The sequence below is a fragment of the Anabas testudineus genome, chromosome 1 (assembly GCF_900324465.2).
Source record: "Anabas testudineus chromosome 1, fAnaTes1.2, whole genome shotgun sequence".
In the NCBI taxonomy this organism is placed as follows: Eukaryota; Metazoa; Chordata; class Actinopteri; order Anabantiformes; family Anabantidae; genus Anabas; species Anabas testudineus.
The window spans coordinates 16,988,514-17,006,310 of record NC_046610.1 but is presented as its reverse complement, the minus strand read 5'-3'; the positions used below and the strand labels follow the sequence as shown (position 1 = coordinate 17,006,310).

General features: G+C 38.9%; 1 protein-coding gene across 3 annotated transcripts in view; it reads left to right on the top strand.

Annotated features, from left to right (window-relative positions):
* The window catches only part of helz (helicase with zinc finger), a 45,581-nt gene that overhangs the window by 3,706 nt on the left and 24,078 nt on the right, over positions 1-17,797 (top strand). Inside the window, exons 2-17 of one of the 3 annotated variants that reach the window (XM_026359145.1) lie at positions 1,706-1,948; positions 2,913-2,949; positions 3,269-3,381; positions 5,461-5,517; positions 5,803-5,851; positions 6,076-6,151; positions 6,753-6,951; positions 7,452-7,559; positions 7,698-7,839; positions 8,388-8,543; positions 8,793-9,060; positions 10,885-11,011; positions 11,151-11,363; positions 13,144-13,274; positions 15,525-15,704; positions 17,086-17,190. In XM_026359145.1, coding sequence (XP_026214930.1) covers positions 1,724-1,948; positions 2,913-2,949; positions 3,269-3,381; positions 5,461-5,517; positions 5,803-5,851; positions 6,076-6,151; positions 6,753-6,951; positions 7,452-7,559; positions 7,698-7,839; positions 8,388-8,543; positions 8,793-9,060; positions 10,885-11,011; positions 11,151-11,363; positions 13,144-13,274; positions 15,525-15,704; positions 17,086-17,190 — 2,186 coding nt within the window. In that variant the 5' untranslated portion in view covers positions 1,706-1,723. Of the gene's footprint in view, positions 1-1,705; positions 1,949-2,912; positions 2,950-3,265; positions 3,382-5,460; positions 5,518-5,802; positions 5,852-6,075; positions 6,152-6,752; positions 6,952-7,451; positions 7,560-7,697; positions 7,840-8,387; positions 8,544-8,792; positions 9,061-10,884; positions 11,012-11,150; positions 11,364-13,143; positions 13,275-15,524; positions 15,705-17,085; positions 17,191-17,797 lie in introns of all 3 variants that reach the window. The other 2 variants (XM_026359143.1, XM_026359144.1) reach the window with 2 other exon arrangements.

The following is a 17,797-nucleotide window of genomic DNA, read 5'->3' as shown; positions in this document are numbered from 1 at the left end:
CTTTTGTTGACTTTGGAGCTGGAGATGATAAAGTACTGTGTTCGCACATAATACTAAAGGCTTTTCATGTGATTGGTGATTTCCCAGTGAGTTGCAAATGTATCTTAATGTTCCCTGAGCAGACACACAACATGTGAAACATATGGTATGTAGGAGCCTCATCTTCTCCCTGTGGCACAGATCAACCACATGAGGACATGGCTCTTGGTGAGCACACATTCACATTGCATGCTGCCACCCATAAAACACAGTTTCTTCAGTATGGGAAGGAGACCTGAGGAGGAATCCTCCAGAATGCTTGTTTTGTCTCACCAACCATCAAAAATTCAAACATATATAATTTAGAAGACAGAAAAAAGCTGCAAACATGTTGCTGGAGTGCAACATATTTACAGGTTTTGTGTTAGTTTAGTGCTTGCAAATGTAAAATAAAAAGAGCTCAATTTTATATGTTTCAGAAAGGCAGAAAAGCTTGTGCAGGTACAGAAGAAATTGAACAAAAGTTAGCTGTGTAAAACAGAACTGGTAAAAAAAACTTACTGGTATCTGTAATGATTCCTTAGGCTCTGTGTAGTGGGCAGGAGAATATCAGTAACATTAAGAAAGCTCATAAAAATAGCTAATTTCTTACTGCTGTGCCTTCATGAAAACTATTTTTGTCAAATAAATTTCAGTCAACTGTCCCTTTCCCTTTATCCTACTGATGGACTAGCACAGACTGCTGTTCTGACAACGGATGTTGTGGGGTTTGGGTGGACTGTTGCTTCATTAGTGCTTACTGGTCGCTTTCAGTGTGATTACCTGAATAAATGATTTCATAGAACCCAGAAGATGTGTAGAAATGTTGTTTGTTGCACTTTTCAATCTTGTGTCAGGCTCCCTCCCTGCTGGGGGTTGATGTGATAATTATCTTATTAACTTTAATTTCCTGTAAATTTCAGCTTAAAGAATCTGTGGAAGGTTTTATACTGAGTGTGAAGAGTTCTGAAAAGCACCCCGACTTATATGTACACACTTCTTCTATAAAGTTCTTGTAAATGAAGTTGTGAATGTCACTGTTAAGTTTCACAAAGATTAAGCAGTTTTGTTGACAGTTGCTCGCAGAATTTTAGAATACTATTATTATTATTATTATTATTATTATTATTATTATACGCTTAAGTGTAGTGTAATGTTTTTACTATTGTGCAGAGTTAGAAGAGTGTAAGTGTTTTAGTTTTAAACTAGTAGCTACATTTAGAGTTGATGAACTGCTGCTTGATGTTGAAAGTTTCAATTCATATCTTAATTGCTTTTTTTGGCCATTTGTTTGCGTGTTAGGAATATGTGCATGACAGAATAATTATTTGCTCTACACTGTGTTCTTAACCATGTAATCAATTAGTTTTCTTTCAGTAAGCTCATTAAATGATTCACAAACTTCACAGTTCAGTTTGACATGTTATGGTTGTTGTTGCATTTCTGTATTTTTTTTCATACACCCACATTAAGTCATTCCATTTCAGTCCTTTATATACATTATTATAAAATAGCTATATGGACATGTCTTCCTTCTTTCACACTAGCTTTAGCCTAGTGTTGTCACTTTAATCAAAGTGACTGTGGCCTAACGGTAGAATTTAGAAATCATGTTTCTCATATTCCAACCCTGCTTTAGAGACAGTAATTTTTCAGTGTCTTTCATCTTGTCTTTTTCTGCTTCCAGACGTTTTGTCCCTGAGTCATGGCGGACAGGAGAGCGGAGAAGTCATGTGAAGAAGCCAGCAGATCGTTAGTCAGGCGGGAGTACGAGGCGGCAGTCAGCCACAGCACAGACGCCCTTGTGGTGCTTGCACCTCAAACCCAATCCTCTGGTGCCCCTGTCCCGCTGAGCCCTACATCCCTTATTGCCGCCAGGCCCCTCAGGAGCCGTGCGCTTCTCTACCGAATTGCTGCCTTCCTGCAGCTGGTAAGGACTGTGGAGTTGGCATGCATAAGTTAAAAGTGTAGCCTAGAACTACATGGACCTGAGAGAACTGTTAACTTGCTGACATTTTTATTTGTGACAAATAGAAAGAATTTCGTAGGGCTGCACTTTGTTTTTCCAATGTTCAGTCTTATATATTACAATTGCAATGTTAAGTGTTTCTCACTACCATGCAGGTCATGTGGATTCACCTGAGAAAATATCTCTGATTATTCCCATCACCATTGTAGCCTTTGATCTGTAGTGTGCATTGGTTGCATACAGAGTACCTGCTTCTCCAGGTGATGGCATGTTGAACATTGTGGTTGAGGCGCCACAAGTTGATTTTGAATAATGGCTCCATGCTGTTTGAGTAAAATCAATCTTGGTAACTGTTCTCTCTTCAACACTTTCCCCTCCTCCCCTCTTGCTTTGTAGCTGCCAATTTCTTTTCCATTTTCCATTTTACCAGACAGTCACAGTTAGGCTAGTGTTCAGAGTACATGTGGGATTGTTCTTTTTTGACAGGGGTGGAAACTTTTATTTGAATGATGAAATTATATAATTTGGACATCAAGCTCCTTACTGTCGCCTTAACTGAATAGAATACATTTTTTTTCCTAAATTAATACATTACACAAATGATGTAGGCTGATTATTGTATTTCTAATCCCTGGGTAAATGACCATGAAGAGAAGGTTATAAAGAGGAACAGAAATCTTACTTTTTTCCTCCATGGTGCTGTCATATCATCTTCACAGAGCACTAAAATTACACCAGTTACTTAAGCCCTAAGATTATGGAAACTACTTAAGTCCTATAATGGCAGTGTGAGTGAATCGGCTGTGAGGCAAAAATAGCCACTCTGAGTGTTATATGTAGTTTTAACCCTGAACACTACATGTCCAACGTAAGCCATTTGTTAAAGCTAACACATTTTCACTAATTTTTCTTTGTCTCCCTATAGAAAAACTATGATGAAGCTGATGAAGACTGCAAACATGGTGAGTAGCAGTTCAAACTGGGAGAGAGAAAGAAGGAAGCAAGTTTTAATGTGCATGGGTTTCAGTGTACTATAAGAAATCTTAAAATTGGGTTCATTCACTCTGCTGAATGCAAGCGGTTTACTATTGTCTACTGATTACTTGACTCAAATCAGAGCTGAATAGCAAACATGAGAATCGTCAGTTGCTTTTCATTTTCCCCTTGAGAAAAGACTTGGAAGCAACTTAATACATCTATTGGGAGAAATGTCTTTGAGTGAACTGAATGAATTGTCTTGCTACCTGTTCTTTCTTTGTCCTGTCCTGCTCCTGGCAGAAGAGATTTCCAGGGGGGATGGCTCGCTACAGGCCAGCTTGCACTCCATGCTGTTGGATGGCAGCCTGCAGGAGGTGGCAAGCATCCTCTCTAAAGCCTTATATGGAGAACCAATGGTATGATTGATGAACATTGTATACAGTATATGCGTGCAGACAGTCAACCTGTGTGTTGACGATAATTAGAATATGAATGTTAAAATATTATGGTTATTGATGTCAGACCTATCCTTTCAAAAAAGAGCTGCAAATCTCATTGGACATTGCATGGAATGGGTTAAACACTCAGCAGCTAATAAGGGCCACATGAAAATATTGTGTTGTACGCTTCTTAGAGTCCTTATTTTTGTTATTCTCAACATTAACAACATTCCCAACATCAATATTCAATACTGTAGACATTGAAATTGTGGCAAAACAAATATGGAATTATGTAGTCAACAAAAACATGTTTAAAAACCCATAATGTTTTATATTTTATTACTGGATATTACCTGGAATGGTTTGTAGTTCACAAGCTGCCCTGTCAAGCGTTCATTTGTGACATCTTTTGCCTTCTTAATGTGCTTTAGACCATCAGTTGTCTTGTGCAGGCAAAGCCTGGGTAAAGAGTCATTTGTAGTAGCACCTATTGGTGCTACTACAACAGTACAATTCAAATCATGGCAAGAAACACTTAAGTTAAGAGAGCAGACAATTCATAACTACTTTAGGAAATTAGGGTAAATGAATCCAAAAACGGTCCAAATTTGACATAGTTGGTTCTAACTACTGTGTCTTTGTTAGAAGTAGATAGGGTGAATGGACAGTTCCTGGAGATGTGCTTACCACTGTGAAGCTTGGAGGAGAAGGTTTTATGATGTGGGGGAGCTTTGCTGATAACACTGTTGGTTACTTTGTCCAAACTGAGGGCACACTTAAACAGCATGGCTACTACAGCATTGTGCAGTGACTGAGTGTGCAAAGCTGTCATCAAAGCAAAAGGTGGCTGCTTTGAAGAATCACAAATATAAAACGTAGTCTAGATTTTCTTTTTTTTACATTTTTAATTAACTACATTGGATGTCTTAGAGTATTAATGTATAGTATTAAAAATAAAGAAAAAAAACACTGGAAGAGAACATTTGTCCAAACTTTTGACTGATAGTGTGCACACAAGGTTCCCACTCTGACCCTGACCACTGTCTTCATACATCAACGCGTGTTTTTCTGCCAAAGTGCGTCCTCTAGTTTCACTGTTTTTCTTTGCAACCACTTCCTGCCTACTGCAGCACACTCAAGCGCATATTCAGAGGTTGAGCTTGACCTCATGGTCAGACAACATTTTATGCAAGTGGGGACAATCCTGTACCAAGTCTCTGCATGTTTTTTTCTTTTTTCATCTTTTTAAGACATGCACATTTTTTTATTTGGATGAAGCTTTGGGTGATTCTTTCCACTTCTGACAATCTCTTTTTAACTTTTTTCAATTTCATTTTATCCCTCTCTCCCTCCCTTTGGTTGTTTTCTCTGAACTCCTTCTTATTCTCCCTTTCCTTGTATTTTAGCATCAACCCAGGAGTTGTAAAGCTATACTTCCATGGTTTCAAATTATGTAGTTTTCTCTCCAAAAGTGGACAGAATGGAAACACTAGAGGAGTCAGAGAGCTCTTGTTTCTCTTCTCCTTTATTTGCCACTTCATCTTAGCTCTATGTGGTGCTGGCACACCATACACAGTATGTTGTCATTTGATACACATTGAGCCATCAGGATATAGTAAACTGCCTACTGGCTTTATTACTTTATTTCATAAATATGATTCATAGCAACCAGGTGGTCCAAATCAGGCACCTGTATATGAATATAATAACCAAACAAGAGACACTCTGCTGTGATCTGTGGTGTAGCAAGTTTATATGAAATAAGGTCAGTAATTAAATATTTTTTTTGATTTAAATTATCTAGAAGTTTAAAAATTAAAAACAGGGCACTAAGTCTAGATACATTTTACATTGACCTCTCTACACAGTCTGAATGCTGAGTCAGAAGATCAATTAAATTAAAACCTTTGTATCAGATTAAATCATAAAATGTAAAAAGCGTGTTGGTCTTGTCTGTTGTATGTGTCTTTTTCATAAACATGAACTGACAGCACTAATTGCACTATGTTATATACTTGTTATATAACGAAGATCATTCTTTTCATGCTTTCACAGAATGGCATTGTCACAAAGGACCTGACCAGATTAAAAATGCTGCTTTCAGAAATAGAGGTAAGCAGGTCCTTCTTTGTTTGTGCCTTGTGGTGCTCGTTGGTTTCACAGATGATGGTATAATGCTTGCAGGCGAGCGTCATAAAGATGACTAATGGCCTGATTCCAACGCTAACTTAATTATTTTGTGCTCTCCTGCCTAGCTTGTAGCTATTGTGGATTTATTACTCATTTGCATATAATAGGTCCAGTGGTCCAACTGCTTTTATGTGGCAAAGTTGGTAGTTTACAATTTAGTAATAATTTCTGCACTTTCTTTGCCAACCCCATCTCTCTGTCTGTCAGGCTATAAATAGTGAGATGACCCCAGAATACACAGACGACCAGGAGGAAGGTAAGCAAATCTGTAACATGAGTCCATTTCAGCATGTTTTCCAACTTGAAATAAAAAGACGGACAAATACAGTACTTGTAATTATTTAGATACCGAGCCCATTAAGTACAGTAGATATATTTTATATGTAGAAAGTCTTACTTGGTTTCCAACTGGCAACTTGAGTTACACACCTCCGAGTTGGCTCAGTGTTATATTGGCCATTTGGCTGTATGTATTGACAGGGGTCCAAGATGGCTGGCAGTTCCGGCCTCCTCCCCGAGGAGTCACCAGCAGTGAGGAGTACACCCTCTGTAAAAGGTACTGTAATACAAACTGCCTAACTTTGTGTTAGTAGCAAAGTAAGTAATGATGGTATTCAGTCACAGTGAAGGCTGTAAAATTATGATTCACAGTGCTTAATTGCCATAAAGTTTGATACATGCTGAATGAATCTTTTCCAAATGCTAGCCGACATCCTAGACGTTTGTTCAGACATATACCAACAAATGTGTTGACCCTCAGGCTTATTATTGTGAATACCTTGTAAGTTTGCATTTCTCTGAGTTTCTTTCATTGCCTGTATGTCCCACTGCAGCATCACCAGCAAAATGTACTACAGTGTGGGAACAGGGTTAGACAGCTGTATTGGTCTAACTTAATAGACGTTGTTAATGGACCTGTAAAAAAAAAAAAATGCCTGACATAATGCAAGTGTAAATACATCTGCAGATTGATTACTTTCCTCACTAAAAGTAAAAAAAAAAAAAGGTACTAAATTTAATATGGTATAAAATTTAATTCTCACATTGGTGAAGCTGTTTATTGGCATTCTTAAGGATTAGCTGTTTCTTTTACACTGAATAATTAATTGATTACTTGTTTTAGCGCCACTTCCATATGCTGTTTGCCTTCACTATAGGTACTTAGAGCAGGGTCTGTGTCGGTACGGGGCCCAGTGCACGTCAGCCCACTCACAGGAGGAGCTGATGGAGTGGCAGAAGCGCTATGCGTCACGCCTCATCCGCCTCAAACAGCAGCAGGAGAGCAAACACTTCACCGAAAACTACATGGAGACCCTGATAGAGAAGTGGATGAACTCCCTGTCCCCAGAGAAAGTGGTGAGCAGCTTTGTGGCTCTCTGTGTAGAATACAGGAAAAATCACTGTGCCACGGTGAGGATTCAGTAGTAGGACCACTAAAAGACAGATGTGGATATAGTTTTGTGCCTTTGTTAAAAATCTCTTCAAACTTCATGTTCACCACACCTTGAAAATATCTACCAACAACCTTATTGCATCAAGTGGGTAGCTTTTTCTTTGTAATGGCTTTGCTCTTCTATGAGCCATACAAATACAAGTGCATCTGCTTATCTAGTTATTTTGTAGCCTGTATTCCCCTCATAACGTAATAAGTAATTAATAAATAAATAATGAAGCCGTAACCCTTACCATCGACGGTCTCAAAATCTTTAAGATTAATAATTTTCAATTTGTGATGTTTCCAAAGGTTGTAGTCAGTTAAACGTAAGGCATCTCTGAATGTAACTTTCATAACCATTTCTTAAGTTTTCTTCAGTTTTACGATGGTAGATTCTGTCTAATCATGTTTTGTTTCTTAGCTAAGTGACTGTTTAGAAGGAGTGACCATTGAAACCAGCTCCAGCCTCTCTGTTACCGTCGCCAATAAAAAATCCTCCCACTCCTGGAACTTTTCGTTGTTGTGCAAGGTAGGGTGAGGAGTCTTCACGTGTATTCAAATTGCACTATGGAATGTTTTCACTGCTAGTGTTAGGTAATCCTTTATACTAATCATATTTTAATTATGGGAATGTTCATCTGTTCTCCCTGTCTGTATCTTTTACTAGCCCGCTAGAAAGCTGTATCGTGTCGCCCTGCTCTATGATGCCCACCGACCACACTTCTTCATCACAGGTGTATCAGGCGGGGAGCGGCTACAAGCCGTATCCAAAGGCTGCCAAGAGTGGACCCCAGGAGAAGAAGCAGCTTGTATGTTATATATCTCTAGTTAACATAAAGAAATAGGATTTTGGGGAGGATTTCACTTTTTCTAGAACTTTTTTTATTTCAAAACAACTTTTTTTGCAATTCTTCCTCCTTTCCCTCATTAATTTGTGATTTTGCACATTTTTGTGGAAAACAGTGGCTGTTCAAAGAAGTTGAACTTTAATGTTAATTGCCACTTAACTTGTATAATATCAGTATTTAGAGATAAACGTAATGTTTTATTTTTCTTGTCACTAACATCCAAACTAGAAACAAGTGCAGCTCTGACAGTTTTAAATGTAGGCAGGGGGTTGTATGACCTAACTACATCACATGATACTGTACTGAGATCTTATCCTTGTGCTGGCCAGACTTCAGAGTAGCTATAGCAGTATAGAGTAAATACGTGTAGTTTGTATATAATTTATTTTTACATTTGTAGGCATGTTGACCTTGCAAACTTTCTTGAATTCACTTTGATTTAATGGCATCCCTCTTGTTTTCTCAGCAAATTTAAGTTGCATTTACATTGAACTTCTCTGTACTGACAGTGGCAGCAGACAATGGCTTGGACCACTGTATCTACAAGGTAGCAGTGGGCTTCAGCACAGAGATCTTTGGTACCTTTCGACAGACTGTAGTTTTTGACTTTGGCTCAGAACCTGTGCTGATGCAGCGGGTCATGGTGGATGCTGCCTCTATTGAAGGTATAGTAAAGCAAGGAGGTCTTTGAAAAGTGTTGTAAGTTGTGTTATTAGTAAACTTGTAAGTAAGAAAAATACAAAAAAGTGAATGTTGTAATTCCAAAACACTTGTCCGGGCATCCATTGTACCATGTTTGCTATTGATATTAATATGTATTGCTTTGTAATTATGTTATTTTCAATAAATAGGTCACAACTTGTTAAATGGGCAATTACAGCAGTTGATGCTTATGTCCATACCCTTTTTTCTAGACCTAGAACACCTGATGGCAGCCAGGCAGCAGCTCTTGATGACTGCAAAACGCTGGGACTCCTCCTGTAAGACCATTGTAGAGTTCAGTCCTAATGAGATGGCTGATTTGGAGCGCAGCCTTCTTTCGCGTTATCAGATCCCTTTGTCTGCTGACCAGCTGTTCACCCAGTCAGTCCTGGACAAGACTCTGACCAAAGACAACTACCAGGCCCGGCTACATGACCTACTCTACATAGAGGAGATTGCACAATATAAGGAAGTTAGCAAGTGAGTACACAGGTTTCCATGGTTCCTTAATATTAATGTTCTTTTAAGTTAAACTGTGGAGGCTAAAAAGGTTTATAAGCAAATGAGATAGACTCACTATGCTGGTTTTTCATGTTACACTTACATGTAGTCATTTGGCAGAAGCTTTTATCCAAAGCGACTCACAAGTGAGGTACAAGGCAAAGGCACTGTAAGCATAAGGAGGTCTTGCCTAAGGACCCCTACTGGAGGTAGTAAATAAGTAAATTTACTAAACAAGTCAGAACTTAATCAACTTGTTACTACACAAATAAGCAAATGGCTTTATCTGAGGTTGCTTTTGTATTATGAGGTGTCAGCCCACCACAAGGTGTCAGGCTCGACCTTCATTTTGAATTTGTGTGCCAGTGCTATTCAACAACATGTGTCTAAGGTGCAGGGAGCAGGGAAGGAAAATATTGCGTTATTCCTCTAGAAAGGATGGTGATTTGTGCCTTAAAAAAATCCTTCAAACTAAGTGTCTTGCTGATTGCAAATAAAACAGTAACTGCTTAATTCCACATTCAGTGAAACAAGTACGGCTGACCCTCCCTGAGCATATTAAATGTCTTAGCTTTTGTCTTTGCTCTTAATTTGATCTCATCTCCTACTTTGACTTGGTAAAGAGTTGAATAATGGATCCCTTTCTGTTATTATCTGCAGTGAAATGTTCTTTTAATCTTCTACACTTCAAGTATGTCTATGAATAATCTCTGTGCTGCTAAGCTTGTTCTTCCAGGTTCTAAATCTTTTTATGTTTGACTCAGTTTCAGCAGGGCATTTCTGGTTAAATGTGGTTCCCATGGATCTGAAAATGGCAAACTGTCATCAAAGGCTTATTTAAATATACCCAAAACTAGTTCTATTACAATGATTTTGTCAAAAATGTGAAACTAGATATAGTTTGTGTTTGATAAAAGGATCATGATCTCATTAAGCAATCTTATACCAGGAGGGCAAGAGGCATCAGCTGATTAGCCATAGAGAACGAAGCTGTCTGTTGCTGTCTGTTTTTGTTTAAAATGTTTCCTTCTCCAAGAGTTTACCCAGAAAGCTGATGCAAACCCTTAACAAATAACCCCAGGAGTCCTTTTGGTTGTGTAACCCCTCTGGTTTGCAAATAAATACAGAATGTGTGAACTTATCTGCGTACGTCAGTCATCCATCAGAGTTCATCACCAATATTGCTTACCATTTCATCATTTCAGACCCAGCAGAAACCAGCAGGGCAATCTTAGACTATCTGAAAACAAAATTATATTTTTTCCTGAAAGTGCTTAAATTTTTCACTAAATATCTGCACAGATACACTTTGTGTCAGGGGTTGCTTTTCCTTTTAGATCTGACATATTAGAACAAGAATTTGTCTACTATTTAAGTTCCTCACGGAGAATGTTTTGTTTAGGTGACATTTAGACAAATATGTGACACTTTTACAAAATGATAGACACTTGTACAAGTTTTGTTTTTGTTGAGTGACAAATGCTCAAAGCTACAAACAAGTGATGTCTAGCTGTGGTGGACGTGATTGTCTCAGCTGTTCAGATGTAGTAATGTGTTAGGACTAACATTATATGGGTGTGTCTAGGGTTGGTGTGGGCCTGGTTTTTGTCATGGCTGGTTGCCTGAGCTCCTTATCGTTAATTTAAATCAGCACCTGTGTGATGGACTAATGGTTCGCTAGTTGAATAGAGGGTACAGATGACCTTCTTTTACAAGACTGATATCAGGCAGTATCTTGATTGTTGTCAGGCCAGTTGAAAGGATTGCCAAAGCATAACTGAATGTCCATGCTCGTCCCTACAGGTTTAACATCAAAGTGAACCTCCAGCTAGTCACTAGCTTTATGCTGACTGGTATTTCTGTTGGAGCCAAGTATGCCCAGAATGGACAGCTCTTTGCACGGTTCAAACTCACTGAAACACTTTCTGAGGTAACTGGATCTATTGCTTTGGCAACTGACGCACACACATGTCACATTGGTTTCTGCCCTTCGTCTGTTATTAAGACTACTTATTAGTGGCATTTTAATCCTAACCACTGTTGTTTTTTTTGTTTTTTTTTAACCTTAGGACACATTGGCTGGAAGGCTAGTGATGACCAAGGTAAATTCAGTCCTGCTACTGCCACTGGGCCGTGAAGGGATCAGTAGCCAGCCCCCTCCTGGAGTCAAAGAACGTGTTTACGAGGCTGTGATTGAGGAGAAGACTAAGGAGTATATCTTTCTAAGGATCTGCAAAGACTGCTGTGATGAGCTTGGGCTACTGCCTGACAGAGAACTACAGGTATTGGCCAGTTACAGGGAGAAGGAGACATTTGTTGCTTAAAATTTCCGTCCTGCTCTCACTACCACATATGAAATGCTCTCGGATATTATGTCCTTGGAAAATTTTGCACATAAAAGCTTCACCTACTGATCAGTGTTTTCACAAAGGTCACACCACAGAAAAAGACATTTTCAAGAAAACCTTTGTATGTGCATTGACTGCACTGTTTTGTCTCAGAGTCTCTGGTTGTGAGAAATCTCCCCTTGTTGAAAAACTCTGCTACCTTCAGCAGCCTCAGATATTTTTTCTCCCTGCCAGCCTGAATGTCAGCAGAGGAAACAAGGTGCTGTGTTAACAGTTATCAAAACAACCTCATCCTATCACTGTGGGAACATAATCATCTTATTCTTGTGCTAACGCTGCTTCTGCCCGTTTGCGTGCTACAATTTAATTTCCCTATCTCCTCTGTGGGTTTTTATAATATTCCACACTGTCTCGATGTTTCATGCTCTTCTTGTTCTCACATACCTCTGACTTTCCTGCTCTTGTACTAGTTGTTTATTTCATTCTTTAAAGTTGTCATCTTCCCCACTTTCCTCTTTTTAGTGTTCACTGTCTCTGTTTGTTTTCCACACTAATATCCTAAAGGCATTGAGCCCGTGTTTGTTTTTAAGATCACTAGACACAAGAACAATGGAAGAAAATATTAGTAATTACACACACACACCTTGTTTAAACCAGTTAAATATAATTGTAAATGTGCCCAAGACATGAAGGTAAGAAAAGACAATTGGTCAACATAGTCTGTGGCATGGCACAGGCACTAAACATTGCTTAACATTGTGCACACTTTGATGGGCATGCTGCACATGATACTTTCTTGCTCAGTCTCTACCCATTCATTGGTTGGATTGAAAAAATGTATAGCATGTATTAAAAATATTATAGTCATATGTGAATCATATCAAATTAAAATGAATAATTCCCATTATTCTACCCTGATACCGGTAGATTGACCAGTAAATTGACAGCTTCACCTTTCGCATCAGCTTCTTCTTCACCACATAAGACCTGCGCATCAACTGCATTGGTGCTGCCAATGCACCAATCCGTCTGTCAGTCTCATGCTCCGTTCTTTTCTCACTCGTGAACGAGACACCAAGATATTTAAATTCCTCGATTTGAGACAGGATCTCTCCCTACAACCTGGAGAGGACAAGCCACCTTTTTCTATGGCCTCGGATTTGAAGGTGCTGATTTTCATCCCAGCTGCTTCACACTTGGCTACAAACCGTCCCAGTAAATGCTTAAGCTCGCCTAGAACTTCGGTCCATGAGAAGAACTGGTGACAAAGTGCTGCCCTTTTAGTCCACCACATACTGGAAACAGGTCTGACTTACTGCCAACAATGACAAACAAACAGACAGCCCTTAACAGAGGGCCCCAAACCACCTACTCCTGGAGCACCCCCCACAGGATGCCACTTTGGACACAGTCGAACAACTTCTCCAAGTCCACAAAGCACAAATGGACTGGTCATTTCATTATGACCCTGAGATGCCAAATGATTTGCCAGAATTTCTTCAAGGCTGACCGATAGTCCTCCTCAAGACCAAGAAAGAAATTGTGTATTGTAATCTCCTGTATTGTATCATATTATATTGTTATTGTTATATTATTATATTGCATTGCTCATAACATAGCATCATTGGTCTGAAAATAGATGTAGATGATTGGGCAATTGGGCATTTTTTATTGACTGCTTAGTAAGCTCTTGTTGTTGTTGCTTCTGTGACAGGTGGAGCTCCAGTTCCAGCTGAACAGACTGCCACTGTGTGAGATGCACTATGCCCTGGATCGCATCAAAGATAATACCATCCTTTTCCCTGACATTAGCCTTGTTCCCACCATCCCGTGGAGCCCCAACAGGTATGTGTTCCACTATGTACATAAATACATTTGCTTACACACATGGTGGGCTGATACCGTTTTTCAACCAATGCTGACATGAGTATTTTATTCTGAAGCAAAAAATCTTCAATGCAGATGAATAGTATTGCAGATGTCTGATATTTAGTAAAGGCTACAACTTTCATTTATAGAGGTTTTAAAAGAGAGGAAAGATGTGTGCACATATTCATGCATATTAAATACTGTTAATCCTGAACACATTTATTATGCAAGGACTTTTTCAATACCTGCACATCATATTAACTTGACACCACATCAATTTGAGAGTTGACTGAATATCCCATGCTTTGCTGACTTGGCGGCCATTCTGAAATGCTGCCAGCTTTTGCAGCTTCAGATGTCTCTTTCTGAAGTTGGACAGGTGAGGAGAGCGCAGCTTTAATCTTTATCGACTAGAGCCAGAGTAAACTACTGTATAATCCCCTGTGATTTTCCAGGTTGCGGTTTTATCTAGGCTCCAGAATATGATTGATGTGGGCTTTTGTTTTAATTGGAAATTGGATAAGTATAGGCCAAGATGCAAACTTATCTGAAGTTCAAGTTTACTCTTTCTGGTTTTTGCTTCAGTTTTACTGTCAATGTAAAGGAGCTGGTTGGTGTTGGAACTTTATCCCCAAAGTATTTTGATGTGTACTGTGTGTGCAGTACACATCAAAATTTTTACATTATAACCTAGTTAGGGCTGACGACACACGTCAGAATAGGTTGATGCCATTCCAGACACATGATTAGTTCGATGCCTCACTACTCTCATTATCATTAGTTTTTCGTGTTTGTGTCTAAATATTAATGGAATTATTGTGGAATGTTATATTGACCATGTAATAAAGTTCTAGGTCTATAGAGAAAAGGTTATTTTGCAAACATTATGGTTTTATCACCCAGTCCTGAACCTAGTACAACTGCATTTGTTGATTCGACAGCTGCAATTCTCTAGTAACTTGCATGTTGGCAGAACATTTATTTAGGTCATATCTTACAATCGTATTTTTTTTTTTTCCAGTTTACAGTCATAAAGGAGGTACTGTGCCTCTCTCACCTGTCAGTAATTAAGTTAAAACAGTTAAGATATTGTATTTACTCATGTCATATTAAGAGTGGAAACCAAATGTTAAAAGGTAACAAACAGTTTTTGTTGGCCAATGACTCAATGGCCCAACTTGACATCTTTTTCTCTTAGTTTGGAAACCAAAAGTCAATATATTTGTTTAAATACAAAGAAGTTAGTTTTATTTATCTTTACATTAGTTGGATTTGAGGAGAAATCAATGATTACAAGAGTTTTTTTTTTTCCCAAAATTTCTTCGTTTGATCTCATCCACATATCTCAGTTATAAACACCCACACAAACACACTTGAACACTGAGATGTCTCTCAGCCCCGCATTTATGTCACAGCTGGAGCTCAATCAATTCACAGCTTTAGAGGATGCAGTCTCCGTAATGAGGACAGTGATGCTAGAAGACAAACACTCACACACGCACAAACTCTAGACACACGATAACTAATACTTTCATGAGCATGTTTATGAAATCATACATGTAATCCTCCCTTTTGCCTGTTTGTATAGTTTAAACACAAATCTACAAACCCCTGTGTGTTACTTAATATGAACTGTTTCTCTTTTTTTTTTTTGTCTATTCAGTGCTTCCACTTATTTCTGTGGTGGGAAGATATGCATAGCTTACATTCTTGCTGTATACTATCTGCTGTGGATGTTTGTTAATGATAACATAAGTGGAAGTTTGTTACTGTACATTTAGGTACATTGTGTGTGTATTCTATGTGTGTACACATAGAAAAACAAAAACAGTATGTAGTATGGAAAGTAAGAAACAGTAAGACAGACTCTCAAAGGCAGGGCAGCTCTGGGGAATCACAGCTTGTTTGTCCATACAGCCATATTTTGTTTCCTCCCACCTCACCCCCCACACTTTCTCCTGTTTGTGATGAGTGATACAAACTTTTGCCTTTTTTGTGTATGTGGGGGCATACATTTGTTACTCTGCACAAGACCTTTTCTATCTCGCTTTATCTCTGTCCCACTGAAGTTAATTAAATTAGCAAATGTTTCTCTGTCTCTTTCATGTTCAAAGCTATAACTTGTTTATGATATTTTGTCTAATAAAGGCAGATAATTCTGTAATTTCATTACAAGACGATTCATTAATTAATCTAATAATTTCCCCATTCTCCCTCTGCCCTCAGGCAGTGGGATGAGCAGCTGGATCCTCGTCTGAATGCTAAGCAGAAAGAAGCCATCCTGGCCATTACCACACCCATCTCTATTCCCCTGCCCCCAATTCTAATCATTGGGCCCTACGGCACCGGCAAGACCTTCACCTTGGCACAGGCTGTCAAGCACATCCTCCGCCAAGAACAAAGCAGGTCTGTGCAAGCTTTGTGCTTTGTTTCAACATGTCTGGAATATTATTTACATGTGTTGGTAACTAGCAGGAAATTTTTACCCTATAATCATGTAGTGGTGTGGCAAATGATGATGAGAAGGTCTTGTATTTGGGACACTCACAGTAATGTATCTCAAAACAAGTTATAATAACACTTCTTTGTTATTGCCTCCCTAAAGTTTATATACTTACTTACTTCTAAGAATAATAACATTATTCTTCATAAAGAAAATGTTTGTACTGGATGAAGTACTCGATTACACAAGCTTCCTTTTCCTAAGATGGTAGGCTGCTGGCACTCGCTGTTAAGTAGTAGGTTTTATTGAGGGTATTGTATTGTATATAGTATTGTTTAGGGGATATAGATGTGAGGAAATGTGTGAATTTATTTAGGATCAATTATTAAAGCTTTAGACGATAATGGAGGTCAGTTGAAGGGTGTGATGGAGGTGGAAGAGGGTGCAGGACTGTTGTGACCTTGGTTTTAGCCCTAGGGCAGTGGCAGCCTTGAGTTTGACATTTAAAGTCAAAAGAAAACACTGAGCTGCAAAGTGTCAGTGTGTGTGTGTGTGTGTGTGAACTGAGTGTACTGTGTGTACTGTGTGTACTGTGTCTGCAGATGCCATCACTCGAAGGCAAAGTGGATGATTTTGTGGTCATTTGAGGTCCATGCACATTGTTAGTTTGATCATCAAATTTCCTGAGTCAGAATACATGATCATGCAAACCATAATTTGATCAATCAAGTTATGTCGCAGTGTTGTGTAACAATAAAACGCTGCACAATTTCCTTTCATTGACGTTTTTCATCATGCAGGACTGTGAGCTCCATCACTGTGTGCACATACCCAAAGGAAAATCTGTAATTTCTGTGTTTGAAGCAAAGTGATGTTGCCCAGAAATGGTTCCCTGGTCTTTATGAAAAATGAATGCAATATCTCGGACGCTGTCCCCTGAACAGGAGCTAACATTTTTTTTAATAATAGGGAGGGGGTGCATATATGTAATGTAAGAGAAAAAACAGCCTTGAAAAATGTGTTGCAATGTAATATTCATTCCTCATTTCATTTTTAATACATTTGATATTGAGTGTTTAAGATGAATTATAGATATTTTAAAAGCCAAGACCAGGGGATGTGACCCCCCCCCCACTTGTGAATCTGTTCTTTATGTGTTACTGTACATGTTCAATGCTTTCACTGTGACACTGATGTGATGCTTTACTGTCAGCAACGGTGTTGCTATCTAATCAAGCAGACAATTGTGGTTTTAGGTGTCATGGTTTTGAGGGTTCTGCCAATGAGCACTGCAGAAGTTAGGCATAATGGGTTAGGACTGACATGGTTTGCTTTTTGCCTCAGCAGAGTCCTGATCTGCACCCATTCGAACAGTGCGGCTGACCTTTACATTAAGGACTACCTTCATCCCTATGTCGAAGCAGGCAATCCACATGCCAGACCTCTCAGGTAGGAATGTAGTGCACTTTTTGTATGTGCTTGTACTGTGCACAAAAGTGCAGTATTCTGTGTTGCTCTAAAGAAGGAAAAAACATTGTGCCTAAATACACAGACTGTTACAGGTTTTGGCCTGCTGACACACATGTCTTGAAGTCAAAGACACATATTGTGTCCTTAAGCACCCAGGAGAATGCTCACTGAAATACTCTTTCACAATTTGAGCCAGGTGAATCCTGATATTGTCATCTTGGAATATCCCGTCAGGGAACAAAAGATCCATTGCTGGAAAAACCTGGTCATTTAGTACATTCAGGTAGTTAACTGACTTTACTGTGTTGCCAGATGAAACTTATTAATCACTGCCGTATTTATCCAAATCCTGTTTGCTTAGTGAAATCCAGGTGGTGACTTGCCATTCAGCATACACTGCTTGAGAAAAAATAGCTTTTTAAATTGCTGGAATTAACTCTAACTCCATTTCAGTTTAATTATTTCTTTAGTATTCAGTGGCTGTGGCCTGTCTGTTACCTGAGGCCCACTTAGGTAGAGAGCCTATGTGGGACACTAAGTCATGGATATATAAACTGGATTAGCATTATTGGAAAGCCTGTAGTCA